Source organism: Heptranchias perlo, chromosome 9 (genome assembly GCF_035084215.1).
Source record: "Heptranchias perlo isolate sHepPer1 chromosome 9, sHepPer1.hap1, whole genome shotgun sequence".
NCBI classification, from domain to species: domain Eukaryota; kingdom Metazoa; phylum Chordata; class Chondrichthyes; order Hexanchiformes; family Hexanchidae; genus Heptranchias; species Heptranchias perlo.
The window spans coordinates 13585413-13606393 of NC_090333.1; the positions used below are offsets into that span (position 1 = coordinate 13585413).

The window sequence follows — 20981 nt, forward strand, 5'->3', positions numbered from 1 at the left end:
AGAGCCTCCTCCCCCCGTTAATTGTTTAATTGTCCACCACCATTCACGACTGGATGTGGCTGGACTGCAGAGCTTTGATCTGATCCGTTGGTTGTGGAATCACTTAGCTCTGTCTATAGCATGTTGCTTCCGATGTTTATCATGCATGTAATCCTGAGTTGTAGCTTCACCAGGTTGGCACCTCATTTTTAGGTACGCCTGGTGCTGCTCCTGGCATGCCCTTCTACGCTCCTCATTGAACCAGGGTTGATCTCCTGGCTTGTTGGTAATGGTAGAGTGAGGAATATGCCGGGCCATGAGGTTACAGATTGTGCTGGGATACAATTCTGCTGCTGCTGATGGCCCACAATGCCTCATGGATGCCCAGTTTCGAGCTGGTAGATCTGTTCTGAATCTATCCCATTTAGCACAGTGGTAGTGCCAAACAACACGTTGGACGGTGTCCTCAGTGCGAAGACGGGACTTCATCTCCACGAGGACTGTGCGGTGGTCACTCCTACCAATACTGTCATGGACAGATGCATGTTTTGGTGGAGGTTTAACTGAATTGGGGCAAAAGATCAAGGAAACTTGGGCGTAACGAATTTCCTCGAACTTTTGTCCTGAAAATCTGCATTACGCCGTACTTATGCCATTCTTCTGTGCAAGATATCAGGAAATTCTGCTCCAGAGGTTCATGATGACGATAAGACGTCAGAGCCAGATCATTTAGATCAGCATGTGTTTTGCAATGCCTTAAATGTTTGTCAATGTACATACTCATCATAGTTCACTTTGGACAGTTTTAGTGCACCGTAAAAGTTATGGAGCCCAGCAGCAAGGAATGAAGAAGGGAATTTATACACTGTAATAAACATAAATGTTCAAGTCGACACCTCAAATGATGAATAACCTATTGTACATTGAGAGGAAAAGGAACCAACAGCTAAGACATTGGCCTAGAAACTGGGTCGCTTAGCGCCCTTTTTTCAGGCGCTAAGCGGCCCACCAAGTCCCCGAAATGGAAAGCAGCAAGCACACACCGAATTCCGGCCTGAAGTGCGCCGCCTGCCATATGAGGTAGCCCTTGCGTCAGGAGCACACGCCAGCAGCATTCTAAGTTGAATTTAACATATGTAGATGATGTCCTGTACATCTTGGAAGGAGCGTTTTCCATTCTAGACCACCCCAGCGCCTGACTTGTTATGTGCTGACCTCACTCAGTACAACCTGATGCTAACCGGCATGAAGGCCCCCTTGTCAATGCTATTTAATGGGATTATACAGTACTTACAGGTTGATTGCTGGTTTAGTATCTCTGGCTACTATTTGACTTCTAGGTGCTTATTGCTGTGTTCTATCACTCTTGATAGCTCACTTCGTGATTTCACTGCTTTTGTACTGCCCGTTGCATTTTGTCTTAAAAGTAATCGATAAAGAGGGAGAAAATAGAATAGGAGAGTAAACTAGCAAGAAATATAAAAACAGATTGCAAGAGTTTTACAAGTATGTGAAAAGGAAGAGATTAGCGAAAGTAATCGTGGGTCCCTTAGAGGCTGATATAGGAGAGATTACAATGGGGAATAAGAAAATGGCAGAGACGTTAAACAAATATTTTGTATCTGTCTTCACAGTAGAAGACACAAAAAACATACCAGAAGTGGGGAACCAAGGGTCTAATGACAGTGAGGAATTTAAAGTAATTAATATTAGTAAAGAAAAAGTACTGGAGAAACTAATGAGACTAAAAGTCGACAAATCCCCTGGACCTGAGGGCCTACATCCTAGGGTTCTAAAAGTGGTGACTGCAGAGATAGTGGATGCATTGGTTGTGATCTTCCAAAATTCCCAAGATTCTAGAACAGTCCCAGTGGATTGGAAGGTAGCAAATGTAACACCGCTATTCAAGAAAGGAGGGAGAGAGAAAACAGGGAACAACAGGCCAATTAGCCTGACATCAGTCATTAGAAAAGTGCTGGAATCCGTTATTAAGGACATGGTATCAGGGCACTTAGAAAATCATAATATGATTAGACAGAGTCAACATGGTTTTATGAAAGGGAAATGGTGTTTGACAAATCTATTAGAGTATTTTGAGGATGTAACCAGCAGGGAACCAGTGGATGTAGCATATTTGGATTGTCAAAAGGCATTCGATAAGGTGCCAAATAAAAGGTTGTTACACAAGGTAAGGGCTCATGGGGTTGGGGGTAATATATTAGCATGGATAGAGGATTGGTTAACGGACAGAAAACAGAGAGTAGGAATAAACGGGTCATTTTCAGGTTGGCAAGTGTTACTAATGGGGTGCCACAAGGATCAGTGCTGGGGCCTCAGCTATTTACAATTTATATTAATGACTTAGATGAAGGGACCGAGTGTAATGTATCCAAGTTTGCTGACGATACAAAGCTAGGTGGGAAAGTAAGCTGTGAGGACACAAAGAGTGTGCAAACAGATATAGACAAGTTAAGTGAGTGGGCAAGAAGGTGGCAAATGGAGTGTAATGTGGGGAAATGTGAGGTTATTCACTTTGGTAGGAAGAATAGAAAAACAGAATATTTTTTAAACGGTGAGAAACTATTAAACGTTGGTGTTCAGAGGGATTTGGGTGTCCTTGTACACGAAACACAGAAAGTTAACATGTGGGTACAGCAAGCAATAAGGAAGGCAAATGGTACGTTGACCTTTATTGCAAGGGGGTTGAAGTACAACAGTAAGGAAGTCTTGCTGCAATTGTACTGGGCCTTGGTGAAACCACACCTGGAGTACTATGTACACTTTTGGTCTCCTTACCTAAAGAAGGGTATACTTGCCTCAGAGGCGGTGCAACGAAGGTTCACTAGATTGATTCCTGGGATGAGAGGATTGTCCTGTGAGAACAAATTGAGTAGAATAGGCCTATACTCTCTGGAGCTTATAAGAATGAGAGGTGATCTCATTGAAACATATAAGATTCTGAGAGAGCTTAAGAGGGTAGATGCTGAGAGACTGTTTCCCCTGGCTGGAGAGTCTAGAACTAGGGGGCAGAGTCTCAGGATAAGGGGTCAGCCATTTAGGACTGAGATGTGGAAACATTTCTTCACACAGAGGGTTGTGAATCTTTGGAATTCTTCACCCCAGAGGGCTGTGGATGTTCAGTCGTTGAGTATATTCAAGGCTGAGATCGATAGATTTTTGGACTCTTAGGGAATCAAGGGATATGGAGATTGGGCGGGAAAGTGGAGTTGAGGTCGAAGATCAGCCATGATCTTATTGAATGGCTTGAGGGGCCGTATGGCCTACTCCTGCTCCTATTTCTTATGTTCCTATCTGGCTGCTGACGTGGTTGGTCTGGTCGGGCTGCCTTTGGGGATAGAGGATGAAGGGGAACAGCAATGAAGATATCACAGAGCAAGGGAAGCTACCAGAAGAGGAGTAGGAGAAGGACAGCACTGAGGGGTGCCCATATGCTCAGAGGGTTTTCAGGGAGCACTTCTCTGAACTCAACTTAACTGAGGAGCAACGTATGAGGTGCCTTCGCGTCACAAAGAAATCTGTCCCGGAGCTATGCCGCCTGCTGCAGCCACAACTCCAGCCTCAAACCAGGCCATGAACAGCACTGCCTGTGGCTGCCAAGGACGCCGTCGCCCTCAATTTAATGCCACAGGCTCCTTTCGGGCTGCAACAGGTGACATCGGCAACATCTCGCAGTTCTCAGTAGACCAATGTATCAGGGAGGTCACCAGGCTCTCTACACCAGGAGAAACACTTACATCTCCTTCCCTATTGATGAGAGAGCATGAGGTTTCGCCCATATGGCAGGCTTCCCCATGGTGCCAGGTGCCATTGACTACATGCACATTGCCTTGCGTGCTTCACATCAGCACCCTGGAATATTTATCAATCGAAAGGAATTCCACTCCTTCAACGTTCAACTGGTTTGCGACCACAGGCAGGTCCATGCCCACTATCCTGGCAGCAGTCATGGCTCTTTCCTTCTGCGCTAGTCCTCTGTCCCACTTTTATTCCAACCAGGCCACCAAGTTACAAGCTGGCTATTGGGTGAAAGGGGTTACCCCTCTGGACATGGCTCATGACATCCATCAGGAACCTGCGCACGGCTACGGAGCAGGCCTACAATGAGAGCCCTGCTGCCACAAGGAACATCACTGAGCAAACAATCGGTGTGCTCAAGCACCGTTTCCACTGGACCATTCTGGAGGAGCTTTGCAGCACGCTCCTGAGCGAGTACTGAGCGAGTATTCAGATTTGTAGTCATCTGCTGCATGCCCCACAACTTAGCCATCATGACGGACCAGCCCTTATCACCACGTGGGCAGCAATAAATTCAGACGGAGGATCAGGAAGAGGAGGAAGAGGAGGATGAAGAGTAGAGGCAGCAACCACGAGAGCCCCTATCTGTCCGAGCTCAGAGACACCATCTCATGAAGGAACGCTTCAACTGAGTCAACCCTCCCATTCCCCATTCACTAACAGTCCCACTATCCTTACCACTGTTCTTACAAGCACCATCAGATTGCTTTCCTTCACTCCACACTTATTGGTCTTGCCCTCACTTCACTACAAAGACAAATACCAACACCAAATCCAGATCAAAAAACAAAGTTATAAAACAAATCATGTCAGCATTGACAATAAAAATGACTAATCACCCTTGTGCAAACCCTTAGTGCCTGTCTTGTGTGCTCACGTTCCTATTCTGGTGCTCCTATGAGGTGCCTCCCCAGTGGCTACGGCTGGGGAGCTTCCATTTAGGACACTTCAAATGGCCTTGGAGGACAGCCTCAAGCGGCCCTGGGCTTCAGACTGCAGTATCTTGACCTGAGCTGCGGCAGCCTGGGCCGATGGCTGAGTGGCACCAGCAAGCACATTGGCAGAGTGGCTGGTGGGGGAGTAGGCATGCTGTCATCCTGAGAGAGGACAGCAAGTGCCTCTCCAATGGAGCCAATGCCACTCTCCTGAGGCGGCGCCTCAGCACTCCTAGAGCTCTGCTGGAGAACAGAATGCTGAAGAGACGTGACGCCCTGGAAGCCCCTTTCAACAGTGACTCCCAAAGCTTTTGATAGGACTGAAGTCACAAATGAAGTTGACCCCACTTGTCCCTCGAAGAAGGGCTTCATGTAGTTGTAGGATTTGTTCCAGGAAGCAATTCAGGAATGCATTCAGGTTTTGTTGCAGATCTGGTAGTTTCAGTTCTGTTTCTGATCCAATTCACTGTCATTTTAAGTTTCTCAAACTCTGAGCAGTTGGAACAAATGGAATAAATACATCCCTCTGTTAAATTTTTTAAAAATTCAGTCTTGGAATGTTGGTGTCCTTGGTAAGGCGTACATTTATTTGCCCATCCTTAGTTGCTCTTGAGAAGGTGGTGGTGGGCTTTTTTCTTGAACAGCTGTGAAACCTTTCTACGTTGCTTCTCCGTTAAGTATTTCCACCATTTCAACTTTATTCTCTATATGTCTAGCCTCTGTGGAAGTCCTATGTTCAACTATCCCATGTTGTGCAATTCCTTCAGACGCAATGCTAACGACAGTTAACTGTTCAACGATAGTGCTATCAGCATGAATTTGCATAGACTATCTAAACACTTCTCACTAATGCTCTTTGAACGCTGATGCCATGATTTATAAGCTATCATTCCCAGCTTTATGACAAATTACAGCTTAAAGATGTTATTTGACATGCAGGAAGTATTCTTGAGCAGATCAAAGCCTCAGTGCAACGATGGTGCTCCAAAAAACCTTTGGCTTAGTGCTCGGCTGTCTTCTGTGTGCTTGCACTAAAAACTGTTCCAGTGTAAAGTTGGTGAACAATGGATATAGAGACATAGTTATTGCTATTAACCCTGGCATCGAACAGAATGACAAGCTCATTGAAAACATCAAGGTGAGGTATTGATTTTCTGTCTGAAGAGATCTAATAGCCGCTGCTTTGTGGCATTGTATGTTCCTTCCGTTGTATTTTATTGTTCTGAATTTAGGATTTGGTGAGAGGAGTTACAGGAATATATTGTATCCTTTTCCCTTCACCATTTGATTAAAATGCAGCGAGGTATTGATATTAAACCTGTGGTTGCTTTCAGGAAATGGTGACTGAAGCCTCCTCCTACCTGTACAGAGCTACCAAACAGCAAGTTTATTTTTCAGATGTAAAAATCCTGCTGCCTGTCACTTGGCCAGTTAATTCTACTCAGGTTCAAAGACCGACTACTCAATCCTACGAGAAGGTAAGAACTGAGAGGAGAAGACTGAAAATTTCCTCGGGGCTTCTCCCGATCCACCGCCGTAACTTCTCCCAAACTCTGTTCACACGTGTACGGTGGGTTTTCCGCGCTGAACGCCTGCCAGAGGTACAACGGCGGAGCGGGAGAAGCTCCGGGGAAATTCCCGGCAGAATGTGACTCTTTCTAAAGAATTTCTTAAATGTGCACTTTACCCCATGAAGATTATCTATTAATTAGCAGCTCTCCCACAGCGAGTCGGGGGATACGCTATTTGACAACAAAAGAGGGAATAAATACTTTGTAATGAACAGTTATATTATTAGAGTCCCTGGTGACCGAATAAGATAAATTCCATTTTTAAATTTCATGGTATTCTGGAATTTTTACCGGTGCTTTTGGAATTGGAGACAGTAACTAAATGGCTTTGAATATTGTTCCTTTAGCTGTGTATTCGATTTTTATCTCTTACCTATTTGAAAGCCTAGCATACCTAGTTTCAGCAGTGCTGGGGATTGGGTTGTGGGATCCTAGAGCAGTTATGGGAGTTGTTGGGCTTTAGTAGCATTAGAAGGTTGTTCTGGTGCATGGCAGGAATGTGAAGGGTGAATCTATGGTTTGGTGACATGGGGGATGGACTGTGGGGTGTGATTCTTACGGTCTGGCAGTAATGGTTGGAGGAGGTCTTGACAACAGTGGGGGAGGGGGAGGGGTTTCCAGGTTATAGCAGTGCTGGGGGTGGGGATTGGAAGTACTGGGGGAGGTCTTGAAGTCTGGCATAACTAGGAGCAGGTGTAAGGCTCTGGCAGCATTGGTGGAGGGGGGAAAGTCCAGGATCTTGGAGCATTGACTGTGCGAGACACCAGGCTCAGTCTGTAATGCGGGCAGGGGTCCTGGGATCAAGTATTATATAGAATTACATAGAATTAGCTAGAATGTACAGCACAGAAACAGGCCACTTGCCCAACAGGTCCATGCTGATGTTTAGGCTCCACACAAACCTTCTCCCACCCTACTTCATCTAACCCCATCAACATATTCTTCTATTTCTTTCTCCCTCATGTATTTATCTAACTTCCCCTTACATGCATCTATGCTAGTCGCCTCAACTACTCCTTGTGGTAACAAGTTCCACATTCTAACCACTCTCTGGGTAAAGACGGTTCTCCTGAATTGCTCATTGAATTTATTAGTGACTATCTTATATTTATGGCCCCTAGTTCTGTTCTCCCTCCTCAAGTGGAAACACCTTCTCTATGTTTGCCCTATCAAACCCTTTCATAATCCGAAAGCCCTCAATCAGGTCACCCCTCAGTCTTCTCTTTTCTAGAGAAAAGAGACTCAGCCTGTTGAATCTTTCCTGATAGGTATGACCTCTCAGTTTTGGTATCATCCTAGTAAATCTTTTTTGCACCTTCTCTAGTACCTCTATATCCTTTTTATGATATGGAGACCAGAATTGTTCACAGTACTCCAAGTGTGGTCCAACCAAGATTCTACACAAGTTTAACATAACTTCCCTGCTTTTCAATTCTACCCCTCTAGAAATGAACCCCAGTGTTTTGTTTGCTTTCTTTATGGCCTTATTAACCTATGTCACTTCTTTTAGTGATTTGTGTAACTGTACCCCCAGACCCCTCTGCTCTTCTACCCCATTTACTCTCTTGTTTTCCAAGGAGTATGTGGCCTCCTTATTCTTCCTACCAAAATGTAATACCTCACACTCATCTATATTGAAATTAATTTGTCAATTACACACCCATTCTGCAAGTTTATTAATGTCTTCCTTATTTTGTCGCAGTCCTCCTCAGTATTAATTATACCCCCCAATTTGGCATCATCCGCAAATTTTGAAATTGTATTTCCAATTCCCGAGTCCAGATCATTTATGTAAATCATGAACAACAGTGGTATCAGCACTGATCCTTGTGGAATATCCCACCTTTTGCCCAACTCTCTGTTTTCTGTTTTGTAACCAGCTTGCTATCCATTCTGCTACCTGTTCCCGACTCCACATGCTCTGACCTTAGTCATGAGTCTACTATGCCGTACCTCATCGAAGGCCTTTTGAAAATCCAAATAGATTACATCTACTACATTACCCTTGTCTACCCTTTCTGTTACTTCTTCAAAGAATTCAATAAGGTTAATCAAGCATGACCTTCCCTTTTGAAATCTGTGCTGACTATTCTTTATTATATTTTTGGTTTCTAGATGATTTTCTATTACATAGAATCATAGAATCATAGAAGTTTACAACATGGAAACAGGCCCTTCGGCCCAACATGTCCATGTTTATACCACTAAGCTAGTCCCAATTGCCTGCACTTGGCCCATATCCCTCTATACCCATCTTACCCATGTAACTGTCCAAATGCTTTTTAAAAGACAAAATTGTACCCGCCTCTACTACTGCCTCTGGCAGCTCGTTCCAGACACTCACCACCCTTTGAGTGAAAAAATTGCCCCTCTGGACCCTTTTGTATCTCTCCCCTCTCACCTTAAATCTATGCCCCCTCGTTATAGACTCCCCTACCTTTGGGAAAAGATTTTGACTATCTACCTTATCTCTGCCCCTCATTATTTTATAGACTTCTATAAGATCACCCCTAAACCTCCTACTCTCCAGGGAAAAATGTCTCAGTCTATCCAACCTCTCCCTATAAGTCAAACCATCAAGTCCCGGTAGCATCCTAGTAAATCTTTTCTGCACTCTTTCTAGTTTAATAATATCCTTTCTATAATAGGGTGACCAGAACTGTACACAGTATTCCAAGTGTGGCCTTACTAATGTCTTGTACAACTTCAACAAGACATCCCAACTCCTGTATTCAATGTTCTGACCAATGAAACCAAGCATGCTGAATGCCTTCTTCACCACCCTATCCACCTGTGACTCCACTTTCAAGGAGCTATGAACCTGTACTCCTAGATCTCTTTGTTCTATAATTCTCCCCAACGCCCGACCATATTTGAGTAAGGATTCCATTATCTTTTCTACCACCAACTTTAAGCTAATTGGTCTATAGTTCCCTGGACTTGTTCTATCTCCCTTTTTAAATATAGGAATCACATTAGCTGTCCGCCAGTCCTCTGGCACTATTCCCTTTTCCAATGAATTTTTATATATATGTAATAGTACCTCAGCTATCCCTTCCCTAATTTCTTTTAAAAAGCATGGAAGGAGTTCTGGTTCCAATAATACTGGGATTGGGCTGCGTCTGGAAGTGGGCTGCATCTGGGAGCAATGAGAACGGAGCTTTTGGTGTTTGGCAGCATTGGAGTTGTGGGAACACGGTCCAGGAGCATTGGATTGGGGGTATCACAGAATCTTAGAACACTGAGAGAGGGATAGCAGGATCTGGGAGGGGGGATCTGACATCAGGGAACATGGGGAAGGACTCTGAGAGTGCTGAGAAATGGAATACTGGGCCCCAGGGGCACTGGTGATTTGGATACTTGTGTCCAGGAGCACTGGCGAGGTCTGTCCAAGCATCCAGGAATATTGAGAAAGTGGAATCTGACACCGCTGGGCGGGGGTGCAGAGTCAGGTAACGTTGAGGGCGAGGACGGACCAAGAAGATCTAGACTGACCTGGACTGTTCTAGGTCATCAGGCACTCCTGCACAGAGTTCTCAGACTGTGAGACATGCTCCCAGCCAGTTTTGAGCACACAGGGCACTTTAACACTGTAGTTGCTGACTGTGTACTTATTCTATAACTAACACAGCTGTTATTAATTAGAATATTTACAAATGGGCAACACAGGACAAAGTTATGGCAACAGATTGGGAGAATCCCCACAGAAATTCTATTCCAAGTACTGCGACAGGATCTACATTTCTGCTCAAAGCAGTGCAACTCTTCATAGTGTGTGTCTGTGTGCCAGTGATTTTCAAATGAAAACATGCAATTGTCTCTTCATAGGCTGACGTGATCATTGCTGAACCATACCTTAAATATGGAGATGACCCGTACACCCTGCAGTATGGTGGATGTGGTGAGAAGGGACGGTACATTCACTTCACCCCGAACTTTATACTAAACAATAGTCTGACCCCAGTTTATGGCTCCAGAGGTAAATTACTTTAAGTACGTTAACAATGTTATAGCATGTGTCTTGAGCACTGAATTCATAGGAAAAGGAGTGGGCCATTCAGCCCCTCGAGCCTGTTCCGCCATTCAGTGAGATCATGGCTGATCAGTATTCTAACTCCATTTACCTGACTTGGCTCCACATCCTTTAATACCGTTGGCTAGCAAAAATCTATCGATTTAAGATTTAAAATTATTAATTGAGCTGGCATCTAATGCTTTTTTGTGGGAGAGAGTTCCACACTTCTACCACCCTTTGGCGGAAGATGTGTTTCTGAACTTCTCTCCTGATTTTAAGGTTATGTCCCCTAGTCCTAGACTCCCCTGCCAGTGGAAAAAGTTCCTCTCTTCCCTATCAGTTCCTTTCAAAATCCTAAAAACCTCAATCAAATTACCCCTTAACCTTCTATTTTCCAGGCCTAGTTTATGTAATTTCTCCTCATAACTTAACCCTTGGAGCCCTGGTAACATTCTGGTGAATCTGCGCTGCAGTCCCTCCAATATATAGTATATCCTTTCTAAGGTGCGCTGCCCAGAACTGTACACAGTACTCCAGATGTGGTCTAACCAGGGCTTTGTATAGCTGTAGCAAAACTTCCTCCCCTTTGTATTCTAGCCCTCTAGTTCCAAAGGCTAACATTCCATTAGCCTTTTTGATTATTTTTTTGTACCTGACAACTACATTTTAGTGATCTGTGTACATGGACCCCTAAATCTCTTTGGACCATCACTGTCCTTAACTTTTCACCATTTAAAAAATATTCGGATTTATCCTTTTTGGTCCAAAATGGATGACCTCACTCTTAGTTGCATTGAACTCCATCTGCCGCAGTTTTGCCCACTCACTTAATCTATCAATGTCTCTTTGTAATTTTATGCTCCCGTCTACACTACTTACTATGCCATCAATCTTTGTGTCATCAGCAAACTTTAATATATGGTTCTCTATTGCGTTATCTAAGTCATTAATAAATATAATGTATAGTTGAGGTTCCAGCACAGACCCTTGTGGGACACCACTAGTCACTTCTTTCCAATTCGAGTACATACCCATTATCCCTACTTTCTGTCTTCTACCGCCTAACCAATCTCCTAACCAGGTCAATAATTTGCCCTTAATTCCATGAGCTTTAATTTTACCGAACAGTCTCTTATGTGGAACCTTACTGAATACCTTCTAGAAGTCCATATAAACTACATCCATTGACATTCCCCTGTCTACTACTTTAGTTACTTCCTCAAAAAATTCAATTAGGTTTGTTAAGCATGACCTTCCCTTTACAAATCCATGTTGGCTCTCTTTAATCAGCTCAAATTCCTCTAAGTGCCCAGTCACACTGTCCTTAATTATAGATCCCAATAACTTCCCATTACACTAACAGGTCTATAATTTCTTTGTTTCTCTCTCACACCTTTCTTAAATAATGGAGTTACATTTGCAATTTCCCAATCTAAAGGGACAATTCCTGAATCAAGAGAGCTTTGGAAAGTTATGGCTAAAGCATCTGGAATTTCATCATCGACCTCCTTTAAAACCCTGTTGTGAAAACCATCAGGTCCTGGGGATTTGTCAGTCTTTAGTGCCATTATTTTTTCTAATACTGTTTTCTTCTTTATGTTAACTTTAATGAGTTCCAGTCCTGAATCACGATTAGTTTCCCTGGAATGTCAGGTATATTATCCTCTTCCTCTACTGTGAAGACTGACACAAAGTAATTATTCAACAAGTCTGCCATTTCCTTATTTTCATTTGCAATATTACCCGAATCTGTTTTCAAAGGACCCATATTGTACCTGTTTATTTTAGTAGATATGATTCCAGTTGATTTATCCTTTCACTTCGAGCACTTGTGATGCAGTCAAGGCCTGTAAAATCAGTGCTAGTCTCTTAGGCCAGGAAATTCCTGGGAGCTGCTCCCACCCTGCCAGAATTACCCGGCACTCAAAATGGACTAGGCCTCCCGTCGGGATTATTGGATCGGCCGACGGGCATGATTTGCCGGCCAGCTGCCAGAACACCACTCGAGGAAAAGTCTACCCCGGAGTAAATGGAGAGAGGGAGAAGCAGCAAGTAGTCAGCAGGCTGGGGAGGTGGTAATGTGCAGGAAAGTACCCAAACATTATTGCTTGACACCCATTTCTCCTCTGCAAACTGACTGGGTAGATTTATTACATTAAAGGTACGATATAAATACAAGTTGTTTTTGCTCTTGGTAAATATTTCAATACAAATAGCCAAGATTATTGGTAGATTATAAATACTTAGTCAAATATAAAAGAGTAGTCCAAAAGAGAAGCGTCAAAAGTACCTTCTCTTAACACTAAAGAGGAATGCAGAAAGCAGCTCAAGTAATTATTAAATAAACAAGGCTAATTAGTGTTCAGACATTAGGTAAATGGAGTGCCTGCCTCGCTCTATATTGATTTCTCATGGCCGTAACACATTCACAGCCACTTCTATATTTGTTAAACTTTAATTTATGTCGTGAAGTATCTTCTGAGCTTTACAGCATAGAAGTAGAAATGCATTTTGTATCTCCCTTAAACCCACAAAATGTGATACATAACACAGTCGAATGATAGTTTTCAGAATTGGATGATAAACGGGAAGAGCATTCTGCTGAATGGTCCAACAATCCTAAATATTAGTAAGAGAAATACATGCAACGTCCAGTCTCTCAGTTGCTTCTTGTCCAACTTTAGGTTTTGCACTGCTGATTATAGCCAAACCCAGACATAGACATGTTGTGTAGATCACCCCCTCCTGGGACATCATGAAGCTCCACCCTGCGGATATCATGAATGAAAACAATGGACTGTCGTCAACACTCCCAATCACATTGTTGCTGCTACTTAGGGTGATGAGTAAAGATTATTGGTCAAAGAGATGAGCTCTAAGGATGTTTTTAAATCAGAGAGGGAAGTAGAGAGATGAAGGCTTTCAGGGAGAGAGTTACGAAGTGTAGAAGATTCTACTGCCAATGTTGGAGTGGATTGGAGGGAGGGGTTAAAGCACAGAAGGCCAAAGACAGAGCATTGGAGGGCATGAGGGAGAGGGAGAAATCGTGAGGTTGGAGGAGATTACAGAAGTAGGATGGAGAGATTTGTAGATGAGTTTGGGAATTTCAAATTCAAGGCATTGGGGGACAGGGAGGCAACCTAGGTCAGCAAAGATATGGGTGATGGGCGAGTGGTAATTAGTGCTGGTCAGAATGTGGGCAGCTGAGTCCTGAACAAATTCGAGTTTGTGGAGAGTGAAGAGTGGGTGGCCAGTGAGAAAAACGTTGCAGAAATCAAGCCTGGAGCTGATAAAAGTGTGGATAGGGTTTTCTATGGCGGCAAGTGGGGGAGGTATGGTGGAGGCAAAAGTGGAAGTAGGCGGTCTTGGTGAAATAATTAATTAAGCAATATTACAAACAAAACAATACATTTAGGAACATAGGAACAGGAGTAGGCCTTTCAGCCCCTCGAGCGTTCCGCCATTCAATAAGATTGTGGTTGATCCAATCTGATTTCTAAGCTCCTCTACCATCAGGTCAGTAGAACACTAATGTTTTCAGCTAAATCCTTTGGCACAGCAATTCTACACCTTTCTCAGAGACATTGCAGCAGGACCCAATGCCACCACTAAAATGGGTGAACAGAATATTATTTATTTTTGTGATGCTGCACAATAACTTCATGCCACTAAGTATATTTTACATTGTTGCATACATGAGAGAATCGTGGCAATATTAAAACTTTCTGAAATGTCAAGCGGAAGTATCATTTATATAATCACAGAAAGTGAAAGCATTGTTTTCATTATTTTGAACAAAAATACTTCTGTTTTTACAGGTAGAGTATTTGTTCATGAATGGGCCCATCTTCAGTGGGGAGTGTTTGATGAATATAATGACCTGGTGCCCTTTTATATATCAGGGAATGGAATCTGTGAAGCAACGAGGTAGGCAATTCTAATTGTATGATTTCGCTCAGTGAAAAAAAAATCTTTTGGGACGTCTAGACAAGGATACGATGCCTGAGAAATGCCTTTCCTTTCTTGTAATCAGCTGCAGTAGATTTTTTTTTTGTAGGTACAGCACAGGAAGAAGCCATTCAGCCCATCGTGCCTGTGCCAGCTCTTTGAAAGACCAACCCAATTAGTCCCATTCCCCTACTCTTTCCCCATAGTCCTGTAAATTTTTTCCCTTCAAGTATTTATCGAATTCCCCATTGAAAGTCACTATTGAATTTGCTTCCATCACCCTTTCAGGGAGTGCATTCCAGATCATTACAACTCGCTGCATAAAAAATGTTTCCTCATGTCGCCTCCGGATCCTTTGCCAATCATCTTAAATCTGTGTCCTCTGGTTCTCGACCTTTCCACCAATGGGAACAGTTTTTCCTTATTTACTCTATCAAAACAACCTAGAGTAATAATACTTAATTGGAGGAGGGCCAATTTCAATGGGTTGAGAACGGATCTGGCCCGGGTAAATTGGAATCAAAGATTGGCAGGCAAAACTGCAATCGAACAATGGACAGCCTTTAAAGAAGAGATGGTTCGGGTACAGTCTCAGTACATTCCCACGAGCAGGAAAGGTAGGGCAACCAAAGCCAGAACTCCCTGGATAATGAAAGAGATAGAGAGTAAGATGAAGCAGAAAAAAGGGGCTTATGACAGATGTCAGGTTGATGATACAAGTTGAATATAGAAAGCTCAGAGGGGACGTGAAAAAGGAAATAAGAGGGGCAAAGAGTGAGTATGAGAATAGACTGGCAACTAACATAAAAGGGAATCCAAAAGTCTTCTTTTTGCATATAAACAGTAAACAGGTAGCAAGAGGAGGGGTGGAACATGGAGGCAGAGGGCATGGCCGAGGCACTAAATGAGTACTTTGCATCTGTCTTTACCAGGGAAGAAGATGCTGCCAAAGCCACAGTAAAAGAGGAGGTAGTTAAGATACTGTATAGGCTAAAAATTAATAAAGACGAGGTATTAGAAAAGTTGGCTGTACTTAAAGTAGATAAGTCACCAGGTCCGGATGGGATGCACCCTTGGTTGCTGAGGGAAGTATGGGTGGAAATTGCAGAGGCACTGGCCATAATCTTCCATCATCCTTAGATACGGGAGTGGTGCCAGAGGACTGGAGAATTGCAAATGTTACACCCCATGTTCAAAAAAAGATGTAAGGATAAACCCAGCAACTACAGGCCAGTCAGTTTAACCTCAGTGGTAGGGAAACTTTTAGAAACGATAATCCGGGACAAAATTAACAGTCACTTGGACGAGGGTGGATTAATTAAGAAAAGCCAGCACGGATTTGTAAAAGGCAAATCATGTTTATCTAACTCGATTGAGTTTTTTGATGAGGTAACAGAGAAGGTTGATGAGGGCAATGTGGTTGATGTGGTGTATATGGACTTCTAAAAGGGGTTTGATAAAGTGCCACATGATAGGCTTGTCAGTAAAGTTGAAGCCCATGGAATAAAAGGAGCAGTGGCAGTGTTGCTACAAAATTGGCTAAGTGACAGGAAACAGAGATTAATGAATGGTTGTTTTTCGGACTGGAGGAATGTATACAGTGGTGTTCCCCAGGGGTCGGTACTAGGACCACTGCTTTTCTTGATATATATTAATGACTTGGACTTAGGTGTACAGGGCACAATTTCAAAATCTGCAGATGACATAAAACTTGGAAGTGTAGTGAACAGTGAGGAGGATAGTGATAGACTTCAAGAGGATATAGACATGCTGATGGAATGGGCGGACACGTTGCAGATTAAATTTAATGCAGAGAAGTGCGAAGTGACACATTTTGGTAGGAAGAATGAGGAGAGGCAATATAAACTAAAGGGTACAATTCTAAAGGGGGTGCAGGAACAGAGAGATCTGGGGGTATATGTACACAAATCATTGAAGGTGGCGTGGCAGGTTGAGAAAGCGGCTTTATAAATAGAGGCATAGAAGACAAAAGCAAGGAGGTTATGATGAACCTTTATAAAACACTAGTTCGGCCACAACTGGAGTATTGTGTCCAAGTCTGGGCACCGCACTTTAGGAAGGATGTGAAGGCCTTAGAGAGGGTGCAGAAAAGATTTCCTAGAATGGTTCCAGGGATGGGGGACTCCAGTTACGTGGATAGACTGGAGAAGCTGGGGTTGTTCTCCTTAGAGCAGAGAAGGTTGAGAGGAGATTTGATAGAGGTGTTCAAAATCATGAGGGGATTAGATAAAGTAGATAGAGAGAAAACGTTCCCATTGGCGGAAGGGTCGAGAACCAGAGGTCACAGATTTAAGGCGATTGGCAAAAGAACCAAAAGCAACATGAGGAAAAATTTTCTTACACTGCAAGTGGTTATGATCTGGAATGCACTGCAGGGGTGGGGTGGGGGGATGAGTGCTGGAGGCAGATTCAATCATGGCTTTCAAAAGGGAATTGGATAAGTACTTGAAAGAAAACAATTTGCAGGGCTACAGGGAAAGGACAGGGGAGTGGGACTAGCTGGATTGCTTTTACAGTGATCCGGCACGGACTCAATGGACCAAATGGCCTCCTTCTGTGCCCTAACCCTAAACATTCACTCTCTTCACCACTGATGCACCGTGGCTACAAGATGTACAGCAGCAACTCACCAAGGCTTCTTTGACAGCACCTCCCAAACGGACGACCTCTGCCACCTTGAAGGACAAGGGCAGCAGGTACATATGGACAGAACCACTTGCACTTTCCCCTCCGAGTCACACACTATCCCGACTTGGAAATATATCACGGTTCCTTCATCGTCGCTGGGTCAAAATCCTGGAACTCCCTACCTAATAGAACTGTGGGAGAAACTTCACCACAGGGACTGCAGCGGTTCAAGAAGGTGGCTCATCACCACCTTCTCAAGAGCAATTAGTGATGGGCAATAAATGCTGGCCTTTCCAGCGATGCCAACATCCCATGAACGAATAAAAAAATAAATTCTATGATTCTATGAACCGGTCATGATTTTGAACACCTCTATCAAACCTCCCCTTAACCTTCTCTGTTCTAAGGAGAACAATCACAGCTTCTCCAGTCTCTCCACATAACTGAAACCCCTCGTCCCTGGTACCATTCTAGTAAATCTCTTCTGCACCCTCTCTAAGGCCTTGACATCCTTCCTAAAGTGTGGTGCTCAGAAATGAACACTTGTTTTATAAAGGTTTAGCATATCTTCTTAGCTTTTGTACTCTATGCCATATGCTTTTTTAACAGCCTTCTCAACTTATCCTGCCACCTTCAAAGATTTGTTTATGTGCAACCTCCAGGTTTCTCTGTTCCTGCATCCACTTTAAAATGGTACCATTTAGTTTATATTGCCGCTCCTCATTCTTCCTACCAAAATGCATCACTTCACACTTCTCTGCGTTAAATTTCATCTCCATGTGTCTGCCCATTTCACCAATCTGTCAATGTCCTCCTGAAGTCTGTTACTATCCTCCACATTGTTTACCATATTTCCAAGTTTCGTGTCATCTACAAACTGTGAAATTAAACCCTGTATACCCAAATCTAGGCCATTAATATATATCAAAAAGAGCAGTGGCCCTAATACTGACTCATGAGGAACACCACTGTATATTTCCCTCCAGTCTGAAAAAGAACCGTTCACCTTTACTCTTTGCTTTCTGTCATCTAGCCAATTTCGTATCCATGCTGCCACTGTCCCTTTAGTCCCATGGGCTTTAATTTTGCTAACAAGTCTATCATGTGGCACTTTATCAAATGCCTTTTGAAAATCCATATACACAACATCAATCGCACTAACCTCATCAACCCTCTCCGTTACTTTATCAAGGAACTCAATCAGGTTAGTCAAACACAATTTTCCTTTAACAAATCCGTGCTGACTTTCATTTATTAGCCAAAATTTTCGAAGTGCCAATTAATTTTGTCCTGGATTATTGTCCTTAAAAGTTTCCCCACCGCCAAAGCTAGGCTGATTGGCCTGTAAATGCCGGGTTTATTCCTCTCCCCTTTCTTGAAAAGAGGTGTAATATTTGCAATCCTCCAGTCCTCTGGCACTGTCCCCATATCTAAGGAGGATTGGAAGATTGTGGCCAAAGCCTCTGCAATTTCTACCCTAACCTGGGATGCATCCCATCTGGACTGAGTGACTTTTCTAATTTGAGTACTGCCAATCATTTAAGTACCTCCTCTTTATCTGTTTTTACCCTATCCAATATCACTAATACCTTCTCCTTCATTGCTACAGTGGCAGCATCCTCTTCTCTAGTGAAGACCGATGCGAAGTATTCATTTAGTACCTCACCCATGCCCTCTGCCTCCACAAGATCTCCTTTTTTGTCCCTAATCAGTCCCACCCTTCCTTTGACTACCCTTTTACTATTTATATGTTTATAAAAGACTTTTGGGTTCCCTTTTATGTTAGCCACTAATCTATTCTCATGCTCTCTCTTTGCCCCTCTTATTCCCTTTTTTAGATCTCCTCTTCACTTTCTGTATTCAGCCTGGTTCTCTACTGTATTATGAACCTTACATTCATCATAAGCCTCCTTTTTCTGTTTCATTTTAATCTCAATATCTTTAGTCATCCAGGGAGCTCTAGCTTTCCCCCATGTAGGGACGTATCTACTCTGATTTGGATGCCCTTCCATTCCCCCTCATTTTCACATTTGATTGTTCCTTGTCCTTTTCCATAACTATTCTAAACCTAATGATATTATGATCACTGATCCCCAAATGCTCCCTCACTGAAACATGCTCCACCTGCCCACTTCATTCCCCAGAACTAGATCCAGCACTGCTTCCATCCTGGTTGGGCTGGAAATGCACTGTTCCAGCAAGTTCTCCTGAACACATTTCCAGAATTTATCCCCTTCATTGCCCTTTACACTGTTACTGTCCTAGTCTATATTGGGATAATTGAAGTCCCCCATTATCACTACTCTGTAGTTCTTTCATCTTTCTGTAATTTACCTGCAAATTTGCTCCTGTATCTCCTTCCCACTATTTTGTGGCCTATAGTATACACCCAGTAGCATAAAGCTCCTCTATTGTTCCTTAACTCTAACCAAATAGATTCTGTCTTTGACCCCCTCAACTACTTCATCGCTTTCCAGTGCTACAATAGTTTCTTTGATCAATACTGCCACCCTCCCCCCTTCTTTCTTTCCTTCCCTATCTTTCCTGAATACCTTGTAGCCAGAAATATTAAGTACCTAGTCCTCGGCTTCTTTGAGCCAGATCCCTGTTATTGCCACTATATCATAGTCCCACGTGACGATTTGAGCCGGCAGCTCACCAACCTTATTTATCACGATCCATGCATTTATGCACATGCACTCCAATCTCATCTTAGCATTTGTTCCCTGTCTGTTGACACAGATAAGCTAGCAAATTGTTCAGTCAGCTCAGTGATGTATCTATGTCACGGGCTGATATAACTTGTGTTTCTGGGAACAACTGCCAACAGAGGTGGTGAAATTCTTTCTAGCGAGTACAGAAGTGTTCAACTATTTGGAGCAGAAGGGTGGGGGGTGGGGTGGGAGCAATGTGTCATAAGAGAATGTGGACTTTATATGATGAAATGCTTCACAGTCAGGCAGAATGCTGATTAAACACCAGGACCAATTTTAACCCGGGCTGTTATCACCCCATTCCCGCCCAGCGGCCCGAAAATCACAGTGCAGCACATACCGCCCCGTTCACACTCTGATACTGCCCACGCCCATTTTTTCCGGGTCCTTCCATTGGCCATCCCAAGAACTCACTTGAATCAGGTGGAAGCCACGTTATTGTATGCAAATCGGGATTCTATGACATACATAGAACCATGATGCAATCTAGAGGGACAAATGGAAGGAGCAAAACAGACATAAAGGAATTTCCACTCTGAACTTTTCTAAATAAGCAGGTCTAATTTTGCTAATTTGGTTTCTTGATATATAAATGCTATTCAGAATCAAAAAAATGCTTTTATTATTATTTTGTCTTTCAGATGTTCAAAAGCAGTAAAAGGAAAGACTGCTGTTTGCACAGGCAGTTCCTGTTCACCATGTAGCTCTGATGCCAACACAGGGTTGTATAATGGCGATTGTAAATTTTTCCCAGAGAAGGGCCAGAGTTCATCATCTTCAATAATGTACCTACAGGGACTGTCAAATGTAAGTAGAGTCACTGGAAGGTACTTTTCTCATTGTTAACAGTTTTGTTCCTCAGTATATATTTTCTTTAAAGGGGGCTTTTGTGTTGGTGCCACCTCTCTGGTAGCGTTTCACTTTAATGGAGATCTGCAATCTTTGAGAATCGCTCCCCCCTTTTTACAGCATATTCGGAGGAAACAGTCTCCATTAGATGGCCAATAGAAAAAACCTGCATTTTCCATACCTCCAGCCTCCTCTTTCGGGACACACCAAGAGTCGGGCCCTGGAGACTGTTGAACATGCAGAGTGTTCCTTCTTTATATTATAGGATGAATTTGATTGAGGAGGGCAGTATGCACCTGTTGTTGAGGGCAAGCTAGCTCCTATAAAGAGGGGCTTTATGAAAAAGCATTTGGCAGATCTGTCTTTTGCTTGTTTACAAAAGCTTGTTTATGATTTTATCAACACATTATAGCATAAGTTTTCAACTTTGTGCCCAGGTGTTATAGAACCCCAATGCCAATCAGGTGGGTTCTACAGGCGGGTGATGGCTCCGCCCAGGCGGTGA

The 20981-nt window shown here is 43.2% G+C and overlaps 1 protein-coding gene across 1 annotated transcript in view; it reads left to right on the forward strand.

The window, feature by feature from the left end:
* Window positions 1-5706: 5706 nt before the first annotated feature.
* LOC137325655 (calcium-activated chloride channel regulator 1-like) overlaps window positions 5707-20981 on the forward strand; it is a 39247-nt gene continuing 23972 nt past the window's right edge. The window contains exons 1-5 of the mRNA XM_067990919.1: window positions 5707-5868; window positions 6065-6208; window positions 10130-10280; window positions 14135-14243; window positions 20269-20434. Of these exons, the coding sequence (XP_067847020.1) occupies window positions 5707-5868; window positions 6065-6208; window positions 10130-10280; window positions 14135-14243; window positions 20269-20434 (732 nt within the window). The remainder of the gene's footprint in view (window positions 5869-6064; window positions 6209-10129; window positions 10281-14134; window positions 14244-20268; window positions 20435-20981) is intronic.